At 31.3% G+C, this 13960-nt stretch overlaps 1 protein-coding gene across 1 annotated transcript in view; it reads left to right on the top strand.

The window, feature by feature from the left end:
• Positions 1-4301: 4301 nt before the first annotated feature.
• Positions 4302-13960, top strand: part of LOC117176243 (replication factor C subunit 5) — a 13482-nt gene continuing 3823 nt past the window's right edge. The window contains exons 1-5 of the mRNA XM_033366391.1: positions 4302-4586; positions 4662-4726; positions 9681-9808; positions 12227-12389; positions 12530-12689. Of these exons, the coding sequence (XP_033222282.1) occupies positions 4549-4586; positions 4662-4726; positions 9681-9808; positions 12227-12389; positions 12530-12689 (554 nt within the window). The 5' untranslated portion in view covers positions 4302-4548. The remainder of the gene's footprint in view (positions 4587-4661; positions 4727-9680; positions 9809-12226; positions 12390-12529; positions 12690-13960) is intronic.

Raw genomic sequence — 13960 nt, 5'->3', positions numbered from 1 at the left:
TCGTCATTTTTTGAGGTTATGGCTCAACCATGACGTGATGGGTGATTTTTGATACCGAATTTGAATTGAGCGCCCCAAAATCCATAGGAATACGTGTGTCTTTTTACCAGATCCGCACACTTATTTTTTTGTGTGGCTGTGTTATATACGATTCATATTCAACAATAAATCAAATACTTACATTTGTAGTTCAAAAAATTGACTTTCAACACACAAAAAATCAGAATGTTTTTATTACAGAGATGCATCTTCAACTATTTAAAGTTTTGATCAAGAACATTAATTTTCAAAAAAAAAGACGAATTTACATCAAAATATATACATTTTTATGAAAATATATACATTTTTATCAACAAAAACTAATTTTTAATGGAGTAGTTTGAACCAAATATTTGAATTTTCAACGAACTGCAAGTAATAATTAACTTATTTACCATAAATTATGGCATTTTTGATATTTATTGTCGAATGTCTGGCAAATTTTAATTGTTTTATATTTTTGAATGTCAACTTAACTCAATTTATTTTTAATCTCATGGTGTTTAAGCTTTACTATACGTTTATTACTTTGACTATGTTTACAAATGCATCCATATTATTCAAATTATTAAATATATGTTGAAAACATTGATTTTATCACATTCAAATTTCAAATTAAACCTCAACTACTTAACTATTACATCCCCTAGCGGCATTTTTTTGAATGAACTAGAAGCTTCAATAAGGGACATCTCCCTCCTTGAGAGTCTCCGGACTTCCCTTTCTATGTCCACACGTTAGAAAAAGATGTCCGTTCGATTTTCGACACGGTATCGGAGTGCCACTGCTAGTGTTGGGTAGAGATAGTGTTGGGTCGTTACTTGAAATTACCGGTAACGGTTGAAATTTCCGGCAAAGTAGAAAAAATTCTTCGGTAACTAATGGTAATGATATTTTTAAAAATGTTAAGACTTAATTTGAATTGCTTATTGTTTTTGCGTTTACTTATTTGTTCCTCTCAATTGTTTACACTTTGCAGATTGAGTAGACAGCAATAACGTATGTGTTTGTCACATAAAAAAGTCTATGAAAAACATTTCTTGAACATAATGTTTCAAAGGGTATCTAACCTAATCTGTTGAATCGATGTAGGCATTTTGCAGTTTCACACCATCATGAAGAATACAAAAAGTATTATTATTATACTTATTATTACTAAGAAGTGACGCATTATATTTTGGAAATATATTGGCAAACACTTAATTTTCTGTAATAATAGGTAAGGGTAAGATAAGAGGGTGATTTCAGGAAACCATTCTGAGTAGGTATATAATACAAATAAAAATTCAATACTATTGTTTGAAAAAAATGGTTTTTTTTATTATTAAAGTACTAACAATAAAAGACGCGTAAGGACATGGAAGAAAATAAACAAACACGCCAATTTTCTCCTGAAATAAAAAAGTAATTTCCGTATTCAGTCTATTCAAATTCCATTCAAATTCAGTCTATTTTAATCCTATATTATTTTTATAGGAACATTTTCTTTGTCTTTAAAAGCACATTTTAGTTATTTATGAATCAATGATTTGCATTAAGATGTATATTCTCCATGAAAATGAATAAAAACCACGACGTATTTTGAATCTCACATTTTAACATACAGATGGCGTCGCAATGTGAGCGGTAACGAAAGAAACGAAAAAACCGTTACCGGTAATGACTGTGATTTTCCCATCGATATATAGAAATGGACCGGTAATGCTGTGGGGAGAACGGTAATGGACTCTAGAGAGAGAAAAAAAATATGAGATGTAGATCTATCTCTTTCTAGATAAAGCTGATTAGTCGAGAATATTTTCCTTGGGTGAAGCTTGGCGCAGCACAGGACCGTAGTTTGTGTCAAGAGTGCCCCAATAATGTGACGTTCATCGCACTTTTCAGAATTGATTTATTTATCATTTATTGCATTATAATTTATTGTAAATAAATATAAAAAATGGTGGCAGCCTGTGTAGTTTGTGTGCGTTGTCAAGACGTTTATTTATATATGTTTTTTCTCTCTCTAGAGCCCATTTCAGTTCTTCCCAAAGCGTTACCGGTCCATTTCTATATGTCGATGGATTTTCCTGCTGAAATAGCGGAGAATATTACCGTGACCCAACTCTACCCACTGCTGTGTATACGATCGTAGTCCAATTAGATATTTTCACTTCAACCATCAGCTAACTTCACTTTGTTAAAAGCTGAGGGGAAACAGTGGATCAAATGCATGGAACAAAACTTTACTTCTGTAATATCTTTGTAATTAAAAATTATTATTATCATTTTAGTATTTTATTAGATAGTAATTAAAATATAAAAACTATTTTTCAAATACACTTGTATTGAAAAAAACTATCTTTTGCGAGGTTATTAGCAAAATAGGGCAAAAATGAACTGAATCCCATGCATTTAGTCCCTGGTTTTCCTCTCAGCAATCTACAACGTGAGGTCAGCTGTTGATTGAAGTAAAAATACCTAATATTAATGTCATAGAGTCGATGGCCTCTACGATCCCAAAGAATAATATCTTTGACGATCCCACTCTAGATTTTCACCCAACGGAAAAACAGAGAAAATCTAGAGTGCGATAAATGCGTGGTATCGTCACGTGGTAAAATGGGAGAGATACATTTTCCGTTTGCATACGACAGGCGTGTACACAGACCTTCACCGTTCGACATCTGAAAAATCGCAAAATTTAGGGCCCATTCACACGATCAGTTGTGAAAATAGAGATTTTTCCGTCAGCGAAAAAATCTCGAAATGGCGGTAATTTGAATGCTCGGTTTGATTGTAATAGAAGATTTAATGTTTTTTAAGTAATAGGCCAATTTATGCAGCTAAAAATTAAATGAAAATTGTAAGGTTTTGATGAAAAGAAACAAGCACATTTCAAGTCAACTGATTCATCTCTAAGTTTTGTGTTCAACAGTTTGAGTGTTTCTTATTGTGTATCGCTTTTTCAACAAAATAATATTTTTTGCAGAGAAGGTAAACGTTTTTGACTATCGTAACATAATAATATTATGCCTTTGAAACAAATAGTCTGTACAAGTCTTACGGCATTTCTTTACGAAAGCGTAGCCAGTACATTATATGTACTTTAGAGGTCATGCCGGCTACGCTTTCGTAAATCCTTACGGTAAGACATCAGGCTATTCTCTGCAAAGACATAATAATAATATGTAAACAAATAATATAATTTATAATTTGAAAGACATTAAATTTTATATTAAAATAAAAGCAAACATTCAAATTACCGCTATTTGGAGATTTTCCCGCTGACGGAAAAACCTCTTTTTTCACAACTGGGAACTTGCGCATGTCCGCAACTTGCGGATTTGCAATCGTGTGAAAGAGCCCTTAGAATCGTGGTCTGGCCAGGGATGTGTAGTTACGCGTAACTGAAGGCTTTTTACGTAAAATGCCTAAACCAAGTATTTTACGTAAAAAACAGGTAAAATACCTAGTAAATTACGTACCAAAATCGCGGACCTAGAGAACTATTCATAACCTTGCTTTTTTAATTTCTGGTTCGGGTATTCGTAGCACTTCTTTTTCCAATGCCAATATTTTAAATTAAAAAATATTATTTTCAACTAAACTGAAACACTGCAAACATAAAAACACTTCAGACTGTCATAAATGTTATGCGTTGAGATTATTTTTAAACGTATACAAGTAAATAAAAATAATCAAAATCATCTAAATGGAGCGCAATGCTTTTTTCGCAACATAATATAGAAGAGGGTTGCTTGTAAGCGTATACTGGAACATAGGTATGTAAATAATTTTTCTATATTGTTACATTTGTTCATTTAAATGTTTGTAATTGATATATATTTTTTGGGAATACAGGTAAATTATTCTAACCTAAAAAGCCTTCGTAATTTGTCATTATTTTTCACATTTATATTATTTATTATTATTATTACTAAATATTGATAAATTTAATATTTAATAGCTGAAAACTGTTTACATGTTTTTATATTCAATTTTGGAAAAAATTGTACCTAATAAAATGTACACTGATGAACCAACTTCATTATAATAAACTTATGTACCTATGTGATTTTGTTCATTTATTTCTTTGGGTCTGACCTTCTGAATTTTGATCTGGAACGTATCTTAGGTATTTGACCACGATCCAACAAAGCATGGTCCTGCCTGGCGCAAGTAAAAAAAAAGTCAACTAATCAAGATTCGGCACCCTAGGGTACCCGACCTTTCTGACATCTTGGATCGAGTGTGCGGCAATTGGCTTCCACTTCCATTCGCGCTAACGCTGTGAGTATGGTGGGGGGCGTCGGTTCACTCGAAGTCACTTCAAGTCAAACGTATTTGAGCATCGAATTAACAGGACCATGGTTTGTTGGAACATGGTATTTGACAGTCCTTGGCGCTTTGGCGGGCTTTTTTCGTATACTTAACCTCAAAAAATAGTGTAAAAGCGCAATAACTAAAACAAGATCAGTTCAGTCGTGGATAACAATCAGTATTTAAATTATTTTTAATCAATGAAATATGACACCTAGCGTGGATAAACCTAAAAATTTACCATGGTAATTATATGTCTGTCATTGAGAAATTCGAAATGTTTTCTAAGCAAAAAATATGTAATTTATATGTTTTTCAAGGGTCGAAAAATACCGGCCTGCAAAACTCGACGATCTTATTTCGCACGAAGAAATTATACGCACTAGTGAGTCGCATTGTTTATTTGATTTTTTATTTCGAAAGTACAATTATTGAAGTGTTACAGCACATAACTAGATAATCAACAAAATCGGAAGTTTTTAGGAGAACCAACTAACATTCCCGAATAGCACGGAACCCGGTAATAAGTTAAATTAAGAAGAATTAAGAATTTGTGTTCCTATGAATATGCTATTTTTCCTCCGTCTAAAAATCTCGCATTGAAAAAATAAAAAGCACTAATCCTATTCCTTTCAATCGACTTAGTAAAGGTTAACGGAATCATTTATTTAACCTTTTTTTCATTAATTAATCTATTATAGCTTGTACACTCGGAAAATATTTACATTTATTTATATTTTAATAATCATTTAAGAGCGTTAACAAATGCATTAATTCCTGCTAACATGGAGGAAATTGCATTAAAGATGAAAACTATTCAAATGTATGAATTCAACAAATTTTAACTCTAGAGAGGCAAATTTGAATTAATTAGAATTAAAAATTCAAAACTTATATTCCATATTAAGGAATTAAAACAATTTATAGCATATATTTTGTGAACTGATTAGAAGGAATTAAATAAACGCAAAATATGACCACTTTTTCATAATACAAAACATCTCTGTGAGGTGTGCCTACCGGTACAATTAGAACGAATTAAATGTATTGAAAACACGTTCTCTTTCGTGGAATAGGAAACTATGCGGCTGTCCCTATGGAAATAACAATTTATTAATTTCGAAGATATCTTATTCTTATGATGGGATTTTAGATTGATGTAAAAATCGCGCATTCAAAAGAATAGAATAATCTTCACTTTTACGCTGAAATCTGAAAATATTCATTTTTCTCTATTCAAGGGTTATTACCATGTATATGCAGTACTAAAAAATCGCGTCCATTTTTACTTATATTACTAATTACGAGATAATGGTTGTTAAGAATAACAATAACGGAAAGTTCCTCTCAAGTGTCAGTGGAATGTTCCCAAGCGATGGACATTTTACGCGTTCCGAAGGTTCCCGTGGAATTTTCTGTGCTATTAGGGTGCTGTGAAATCGAAATCACCATTTAAAGATAAAAGAAAAGTTTGCTCTCGAGCAAAAGTGTTTCTAAATTACGGCCAAAAAAGTATGATTAAAAAATATCACTTCGGTCCGAGAAATTGAGTATTGGGTACGGCCGTGCAAACGGCCTGGCGCTATCTGTTACCCAAAAGTGGCAATTTCGTAGGGATGAATTCCACTTGTTTACATGCGAATGAAAATAAATAAATTTATACTGAAGTTAAGAGTTAAATTATCAGATAACTAGAGTGCCTGTAGGAAAGCTGACAAAATCTCGAGTTAGGAAAAAAAAACTTTTGCTCCAGTTTATTAAACAGTTTGGTCGGAGTTGTATTTTGAATTTCTCTTGTCTATGACAGATCTATCGGATTAAAAATATCACATAAAGTTTTTCAATAATCTTGTTTTTTGAAAAAGAAATACTAAGGTACCTGGAAACATTATTGTGTTAAATTGGCCCATTGGGGCAGTATTATTATATTTATATGATCTATTATTTTTGTAAACTTAATGCTAGTTGTGAGATTTTGAGGTTAGAAAGTTTAATTATCATAATATCTATAAAGTATATTTTATTTTAATTTGAATTTCGTGAAGTATATTTTCTGGAAAAATATTGTTTAAACAAATTAAAGGTTGTTGAAAATAAGTAATGATTTTTACATTCTCATCATTTATGGTTGAGAAAGTATTAGAATTGTCGGAAATTTGACATTACAATTTTTAACGGATCTCCACGTTTCGAGACCCCTTGAATCCGAAAATCAAGTTTTTACGATGGCGTCTGTCCGTTCGACCGTCCGTCCGTAAACATGATAACTCTCGAAAAAATGAACGGATCAAATCCATCTTTGGCACACCTTTTTTAGGTCCTAAAAGAAAGGACGAGTTCGTTAACCAACCATTTTTGATCAAAATTCAAAAAGTGAGCACATTTTGAAAACTTTTGAGACAACTTTTTTCTGAATTCGAAAGTTCTATGTACGCATATTTATAGTATTAAAAAGAACAAACAATTTATCCTTATGACTTTTTCCAATAAAACGAAAATTCTCAGAGTTATAGCATTCTCGAAAAATTTTCAATTAACCGAAAATCAAAATTTTAAGCCAAAAAACGCACGATATGAAAGAAAGTCAAGAGAAGTAAAACATTTCTTTTTGAAAAGATCTACAATTTCTTCAAAAATCACTTCTTGATAGGACGCGTACTTTTTGTTTTATTGGTGAAAAATAACATTGAAAATAAAAAAATAAAATAAAAATGTGTGGAAAAACGACGAAAGTTACGAGAAAAAAGATTGAACAAAACCTGTTTACAAATGTCTGTCGAAAATGGAGCATGCAGCGCGAGTGTCACGATGAGAATGTGTACCTCAAAGCCTACAGATCTTTGAGAAACTTAATCTTCGACTATACTTAATTAGGTAGATAATTCATAATATGAAGACGCATAATAATACTCCCATCTAAAAGAGATCTTTTTGATAAAGTGTAATTCAAGAATTCTAAATGCAAAGAATTCGATAATTCAATAATATTTTTGTAAAAAAATAATTTTGGAAAAAAATTTATTTGAATAAATGAAATTTGTTTAAACAATGAAACATTAATTAACCAATGTTGGTCAATATTTTACAGAAGAAATAGTAATAATTATTAATTTGAAAAATTAAAAAAAAATTATTTAAACAAATTCAGTTTGCTTAAATAATTGAAAATTAATAAATCAATGCTAATAAATATTTCACTAGGCTAGTAGTAAGATTTTTTAGGAAAAAACGAAATTTCGAAAGAAATTAATGTTTAAACAAATTAAATTTGTTTAAATAATTGAAAATTAATTAATCAATGTTGAATATATTTTTAATTTGCTCTATTTCAAGCATAGGGATATTCTAGTGTGCAAATTATACAATCCGCTGCCTGTCGCAAATTTTGATTTTGTTTTCATAAAGTTAGAGTAAATGTTTACTGAAACCTTAAAAATACATAATATCTATAATAGTAAATCTACAAAATAGCAATACTTCTCAAAAGGAAAATTTTAAGCAAACCTACATGTCATTATTTATTGGAATTTTTTATAGTGAGTGTCCCATACCTCATTTATAATTTTAAAATATTTTTCACATAAAGAAAAATGTTAGGGAATTTATCATTGTAATTATAAATCTCTCTAATGCTTCTCTTTGTATTACAATATATTTGTTATTTAAAAAACCCCTGTAATTTAACGTCGTATTGGGGAGAACTAACAGACGTTTTTCTGAAAACGCTGCATTGAATTTGGCTTATTCCCTTTACTTTCATTTCTGCACCCTTACCACAGGAATTACTGCTGAACTTTTTCCCTTATTCAATGTTTTAGGATGATAGTCGATAGAATTACTTATAGCTTAAAATCCTGTTCTAATTAAAATATTAAACATCAATCCGCTTGTTGACATTCTACCGGCAATTTTTTATGATTATGTTCATAACCAACAACGAAACTAGAACGGTTTTAGCTGGAATTAAAAGACAATCTTTTCACTAAGTCTTTTTGGAAGAAAGTTTCCTCTATTATTTAGTTTCGTTTTGAAAAATGTTACATACGTTTTCAAGACAAACATCTATTAATTTATTATATTTAAAAACAATGCACACGTGCTAACTTGTGTAAATGTCAAATTTCTTACCCCTGGGAATTGCAGGATTTGGCCGCCGCAGGCGCTGCCTGTTATATCCGGTTAATATTAAGGTCATGCCCGTACCCAATACAAGTTTACAATGTGACTGTGACAGAAATCTAAAATTAGATCAGGCTTGTTTGCGAATCACGATAAAATGTGCGATAAAATCAGTTGACACAAAAAATAAAAATTTTATCCTAATATATCTCTTGCTAAATTGGAAGACAATAAGTTTGATGAGAAAAAGTTAACCAATTTCGAGTAAATCATTCAAGAATTTTCAGGCTCAAATGTCATGGTTTGTGAAATTCGTATTTGGGTAGCGATTAAAAATTAATTTTTAAATTTTTTTAAATAATAAAATTTCACACTCGAGATATGGAGAGGCTGAATAAGGATACAAAAAGTTTTAATTCAAAAAATTATTATGTTCCCGAAAAATAAAGATTTAGTGTGACGGTATCACACTGCGATAGACAATTTTTCATTGCAAGTTCTATAGAAAGAAAAAAAGTATATGATTCTTTATAAATAAGCGATAATAATTCTGATCGAAAGGCAAAAAGTTAGTGAATAACCATTATACAAGTGGATTTTTGTAGAAAATGAATACTTAAGAATTTATGTTGGAACTGCAAAAGTGGCAAATAGTTTTGTTTACGGACTCATTATTTGAAAAAATTAGCATTTTATGACATTGCTTGCTTGGAATGGTTTTGGAAGTCATGTGAATAGCGTATCTGTCTCTGGAATTCCAGATTGCCGCTGATTGGTTTCTAACCGAATTTTACACGTTATTGTTTTTTTGACAGACTTATAAGCCGCAAAAGCCTTTAGATCATCTAGAACTAAAATATCAAAATAAATATAACAGTCTTGCGTATTATTTCTCTTAATCTATCAATAATTTATAAATATACTATAATCTTTATAAATTTGCTTGAAATGGATAGTTACATAGTTTCAGACCAATTTACAATTCACGCAGTTGCCTTTTCCTGGTTTTGAATTACCAATCTTTTTATTGCTATCTTAAATATGAACTTTTGAAGAAATCCCATTAACACAACATGTATTTGACTTTTAAAGAATTTTTTATGTGAAAAGCCCATTTGAGAAAAAATGTTGGTTATCTAGTTCTGTACTGCAATCATTGAATAACATTTCCTTATAAGTAAATTTTATGTTTTAATTCATTATTTCGTCATCTACTTCAGTAAACAAATTCATTGAAGAAAACCAGTTACCTCATCTTCTCCTGTATGGACCACCAGGTACTGGAAAAACAAGTACCATTTTAGCTTGCGCTCGGAAATTGTACACACCAGCTCAGTTTAATTCTATGGTAAGATATTACTCTTAAAAAACGAATAACCTAAAATTATTGTCACAAAAAATATTTCTGCTGACTGTTCAGAATTTATGAGCCAGAATAGATCATCTAGACCTCGTTGCAACTTTATTTCAAAAGAATGGTTAAAGTTGATAAAAAGAGATATTTTCGGTTGCAATCGTGTAAAAAACAATGAATTTTGCCGAAAATTCGTGAACATTACAGTTCACTTCTTCAAGACTGACCTGAAACTGAGGTATCAGGTTATTTTGTTTTTATGTATACTCACTACGATATCTGTGATTGGCCAGAGCTCGACCAGCGCTTCGGTGGGGTGCTCTAGCCAACCATAGGCATCGTAGCGAGTATACATAAAAACAAAATAACCTGATACCTCAGTTTCAGGTCAGCCCTGAAGAAGTGAACTGCAATGTTCACGAAACGTCGGCAAAATTCGTAGTTTTTTACACAATTGGAACCCGACATGTCTTGTAATTAAAATGAATCAGAAGGAAAGGAATAAATCTAATGTTTAAAGTTGAGATATAACATTCCTAGATGTTCCTGCTGTCGAATTTCACTATTTTTAAATAATTGAGCACACCGATCACAAAATGGCGTCTCCACGTGGAATTCGGTAAAAATATTGTCCCCAGACAGAAAGCCGAAGAAAAATCTAACTGCGTAATGTGAAAGTTCAGACAATTTTACATCGGAAATAGGTATTCTCGATTATTTCTATGATCGGTTTCATAATAGTTAATAGAGCCGTTAAAAAACATCTTAAAAATGTGTCCAGTTATGACTTAATGGGTTAAATGTGAAGCATATATGCAACAGATGTGGCAGCCACAGTCATGGTGGAAAATTCTCACATTTTCGTTCAATAAATTATTTTCCTTTAATTTAGATCCTAACAATTCAGCCTTATCTTTTGATAGATTAATACTTTTATGAGATCGTTCAATTCAGCTTGATTGAATAAAATCGGTATTTTTTTTTTCGATTTCACCCTAGCTATTTTCTACTTTAGGCACACGTATAAAAACTGACTTTGCCACGGATGGGACATCAGCATAAGCAATCTGTTGCTTATTCTTTCCATTAAAGCTCTTTATGACTGTGGTATTATGGAAATAACAATCCACCTCATAATTTTGTGGTTTATTCCAAATCATTGGTGTACACAAATTCATATTTGGATGATTTCCTCGACTTGCAGACCTCAGTTCAATCGCAGAAGTAGGAACAGCAATATTGAATTTCCCATCACTGATGCACATTTTTTACAATTCTACCAAAGGATAACCTAGATCCTGTTTCAATCTCGTCGGTATGTGGCTGACTGATTTTTTTATGTATATAAAGACCGTAAATGGAAAACAGAATACATTATGATTATTATTACACCTATCCGGCCTTTTTCAGTTTATTTCAAATGAACAAAAAATTGAATTCCTGATGTACATGTATAGGTCTTATGTCTATTGGCTGAAAGCGAAAAACACAAATATGTTTACCTTACATCTGATAAATTAAGTCTAAGAACACAAAATCACAAATGGTAGAAACCCGCCAAGGGAATGAAAAATACTTATTCACAGTGATTGAAGACAATTTTCACCGAAGAGATCCACCAAAAATCGATTCAATAAAATCTTGAAACAACAGACAATATGATTGATCGCCTTATGTCTTCGAACTGTATGACATTCACAAATAAGTAACAATGTGATTGATCGTCTTATTTTTCACAACTGTATGAAATTCAGAAAAGAATGAAATGTGAGTGATCGTCTTACGTTCCACAATTGAACATCTGTTGCCAAGAACAGTATTAAGTACAATTTTTCAGAATGAATTACAGTGCATTGAAGTTTAAGTAAATTGTTCGCACTTTTTTTAGTTGTTTGAAAACATCTCAGAAATCGTTATAGATATCGCGAAAGTAAGATGATATTCGTAAACTTCGTTAAAAATGCATCAACCTGACCTACGACGAGGGTGGAAACACATTTTTCTCTTTAAAAAATAGTTAAAAAATTGTTTTTTGAAAATTTTAGATGTAAATATCTACTAAACTAGACCTGATAGTAACAAACGGAAGCCAAACTTATGCTCAACGTTAAAAGTACTTCGGAAATGGTATGTCACATTCAGCGAGGACATTGAGCTTTATTTATTTATTTTTTATTAGTGTAATTTAATGGTGTACAATTCCTTGCTTTTCAAGTAAAAAATTAATCAGTTTTTACGCTTGGGATTTTAAAATGTTGAATTGGAGACATTTCAAAGACACCCCTATTACCAGTTTTGGACCATGGCTGATGTTTTTCGTATTTTTGTATATTTTTTAAGAATATGATTTCAATTTAAAATACCCATTATGTATGTTTTTCTTTCGTTTGTGAAATTTATTTCTTTAAATAGGTTTTGGAACTGAATGCTTCTGATGATAGAGGTATCGGTATTGTAAGAGGCCAGATTTTGAGCTTTGCAAGCACTGGAACTATTTATCGGTCTGGGTACAAACTCATTATATTAGATGAAGCTGATGCTATGACCAACGATGCTCAAAACGCTCTTAGAAGAAGTAGGTTTTCATTTATACTATAGACATTTTTAATTCGTGAAATTCGTATATGGTTTAAAAAAAGAGTTACGTAATTCTATTCGTAAGTTTAAAAAGGTTGATTTTTCTAATAATAAATGTTCTTGATTTTCTATTTCCAGTTATAGAAAAATATACAGATAATGTGCGGTTTTGCATCATCTGTAATTATCTCAGTAAAATTATACCAGCTCTTCAATCACGTTGCACAAAATTTAGATTTGGCCCACTGGCATCAGAACAAATTTTACCGAGACTGGAATACGTTATAGAACAAGAGAAGTAAGATTGAGTTTATACCCTTTCAAAAATATGAAATAACGTTTAGAGACTTTAAAAAATTAAGAACTAGCAATTAATATAAATATAATAATAATTAATAATACAAATTTAATTGGATTGCCGGTTAAATATATTTCAATTTTTTGTAGAATTTTAAGGTATAGGACTTAAGGGCATGTGCTACTTACAGTTTCCCCGGCTTTTTTCCACAAAAATGAAAATTTTAAAAAACTGCATTCGGAGATGCTATAAAATATCATAACGGACGTCCCTGGACTCTTTTTTGAGGGATAATAACAAAAAAATTATTGTGCTAAATAAAAATTTTATGCATAGGCATTATTTATGAAATAAACTTTTTTGATTGCCTGCAAACAAGGTTAGTTCCGGGAGATTAGTTACTATGTTTATTTGTAAGTAAACAGTTTTCGGCAAAAAATATTGTGTAGTTTGGAAGTAACGCTCGGGTGAATTGTAACACACATAACCTCGAAATATACACGCACGTTATTAGCAATATCAAAAATTTTTTGATAAAAAAACGCAAACAAAGTGTGTGGGGACGTCCGTTAGCATGTTCGCTATCATTTCCCAGATTTTAAAGGCAAAATATTTCTTGTCCTAGGAAAAAAGCCGGGGGAATCTAACACTGAAAAAATCGATGCTATTTCCTAAGCGCTATGCAAATTAATTACATTTCGCTAAATTAAATATTTTTTTAATTAACCTACAAAAAAAGTGTGTGGGGACGTCCGTTAGGATGTTCGCTATCATTTCCCAAATTTTTAAGACAAAATATTTATTCTAGAAAAAAAAGCCGGGGGAACCTAAAACTGGTAAAATTGACAATTTTCTAAGTATCACATGCCCGTAAGTGTGATGAGTATCAAATATTTAGTTTAATGTTTATTTTAATAACCTTGTGTATAGTCCCCATGTGTAGAATTAGATGTATGCAGTAATTTATATACTTTAGGGAGGTCCAATAAAAATGATGTTAATACTAGAAGGCAAAGAGCCCCCCCCCCCTTTTTTTTGAGGTTCCCTGAGAAATAAATTCCATTTTTTTTAGTCAATCTTAACACGTGCCCCTGTCTTTTGAAAATTCGCATAGGAAATATCTTTCAGGAAAATTTTATAAAACGCCTACTTCTTGTTAACTTTATATATTCAAAATAAAATTATCCCAAACTCTCGCTTTCAGTCACCCCGTTCTCAGCCTTCCTAGAACTGCTGGCTCGCGCAATTTCTCAAGGGAGCAGAGGAAGCGG

The sequence above is a fragment of the Belonocnema kinseyi genome, chromosome 7 (genome assembly GCF_010883055.1).
Source record: "Belonocnema kinseyi isolate 2016_QV_RU_SX_M_011 chromosome 7, B_treatae_v1, whole genome shotgun sequence".
NCBI lineage: Eukaryota > Metazoa > Arthropoda > Insecta > Hymenoptera > Cynipidae > Belonocnema > Belonocnema kinseyi.
Note: the sequence above shows the minus strand (reverse complement) of the source record. Positions and strands in the feature narration are given on the sequence as shown.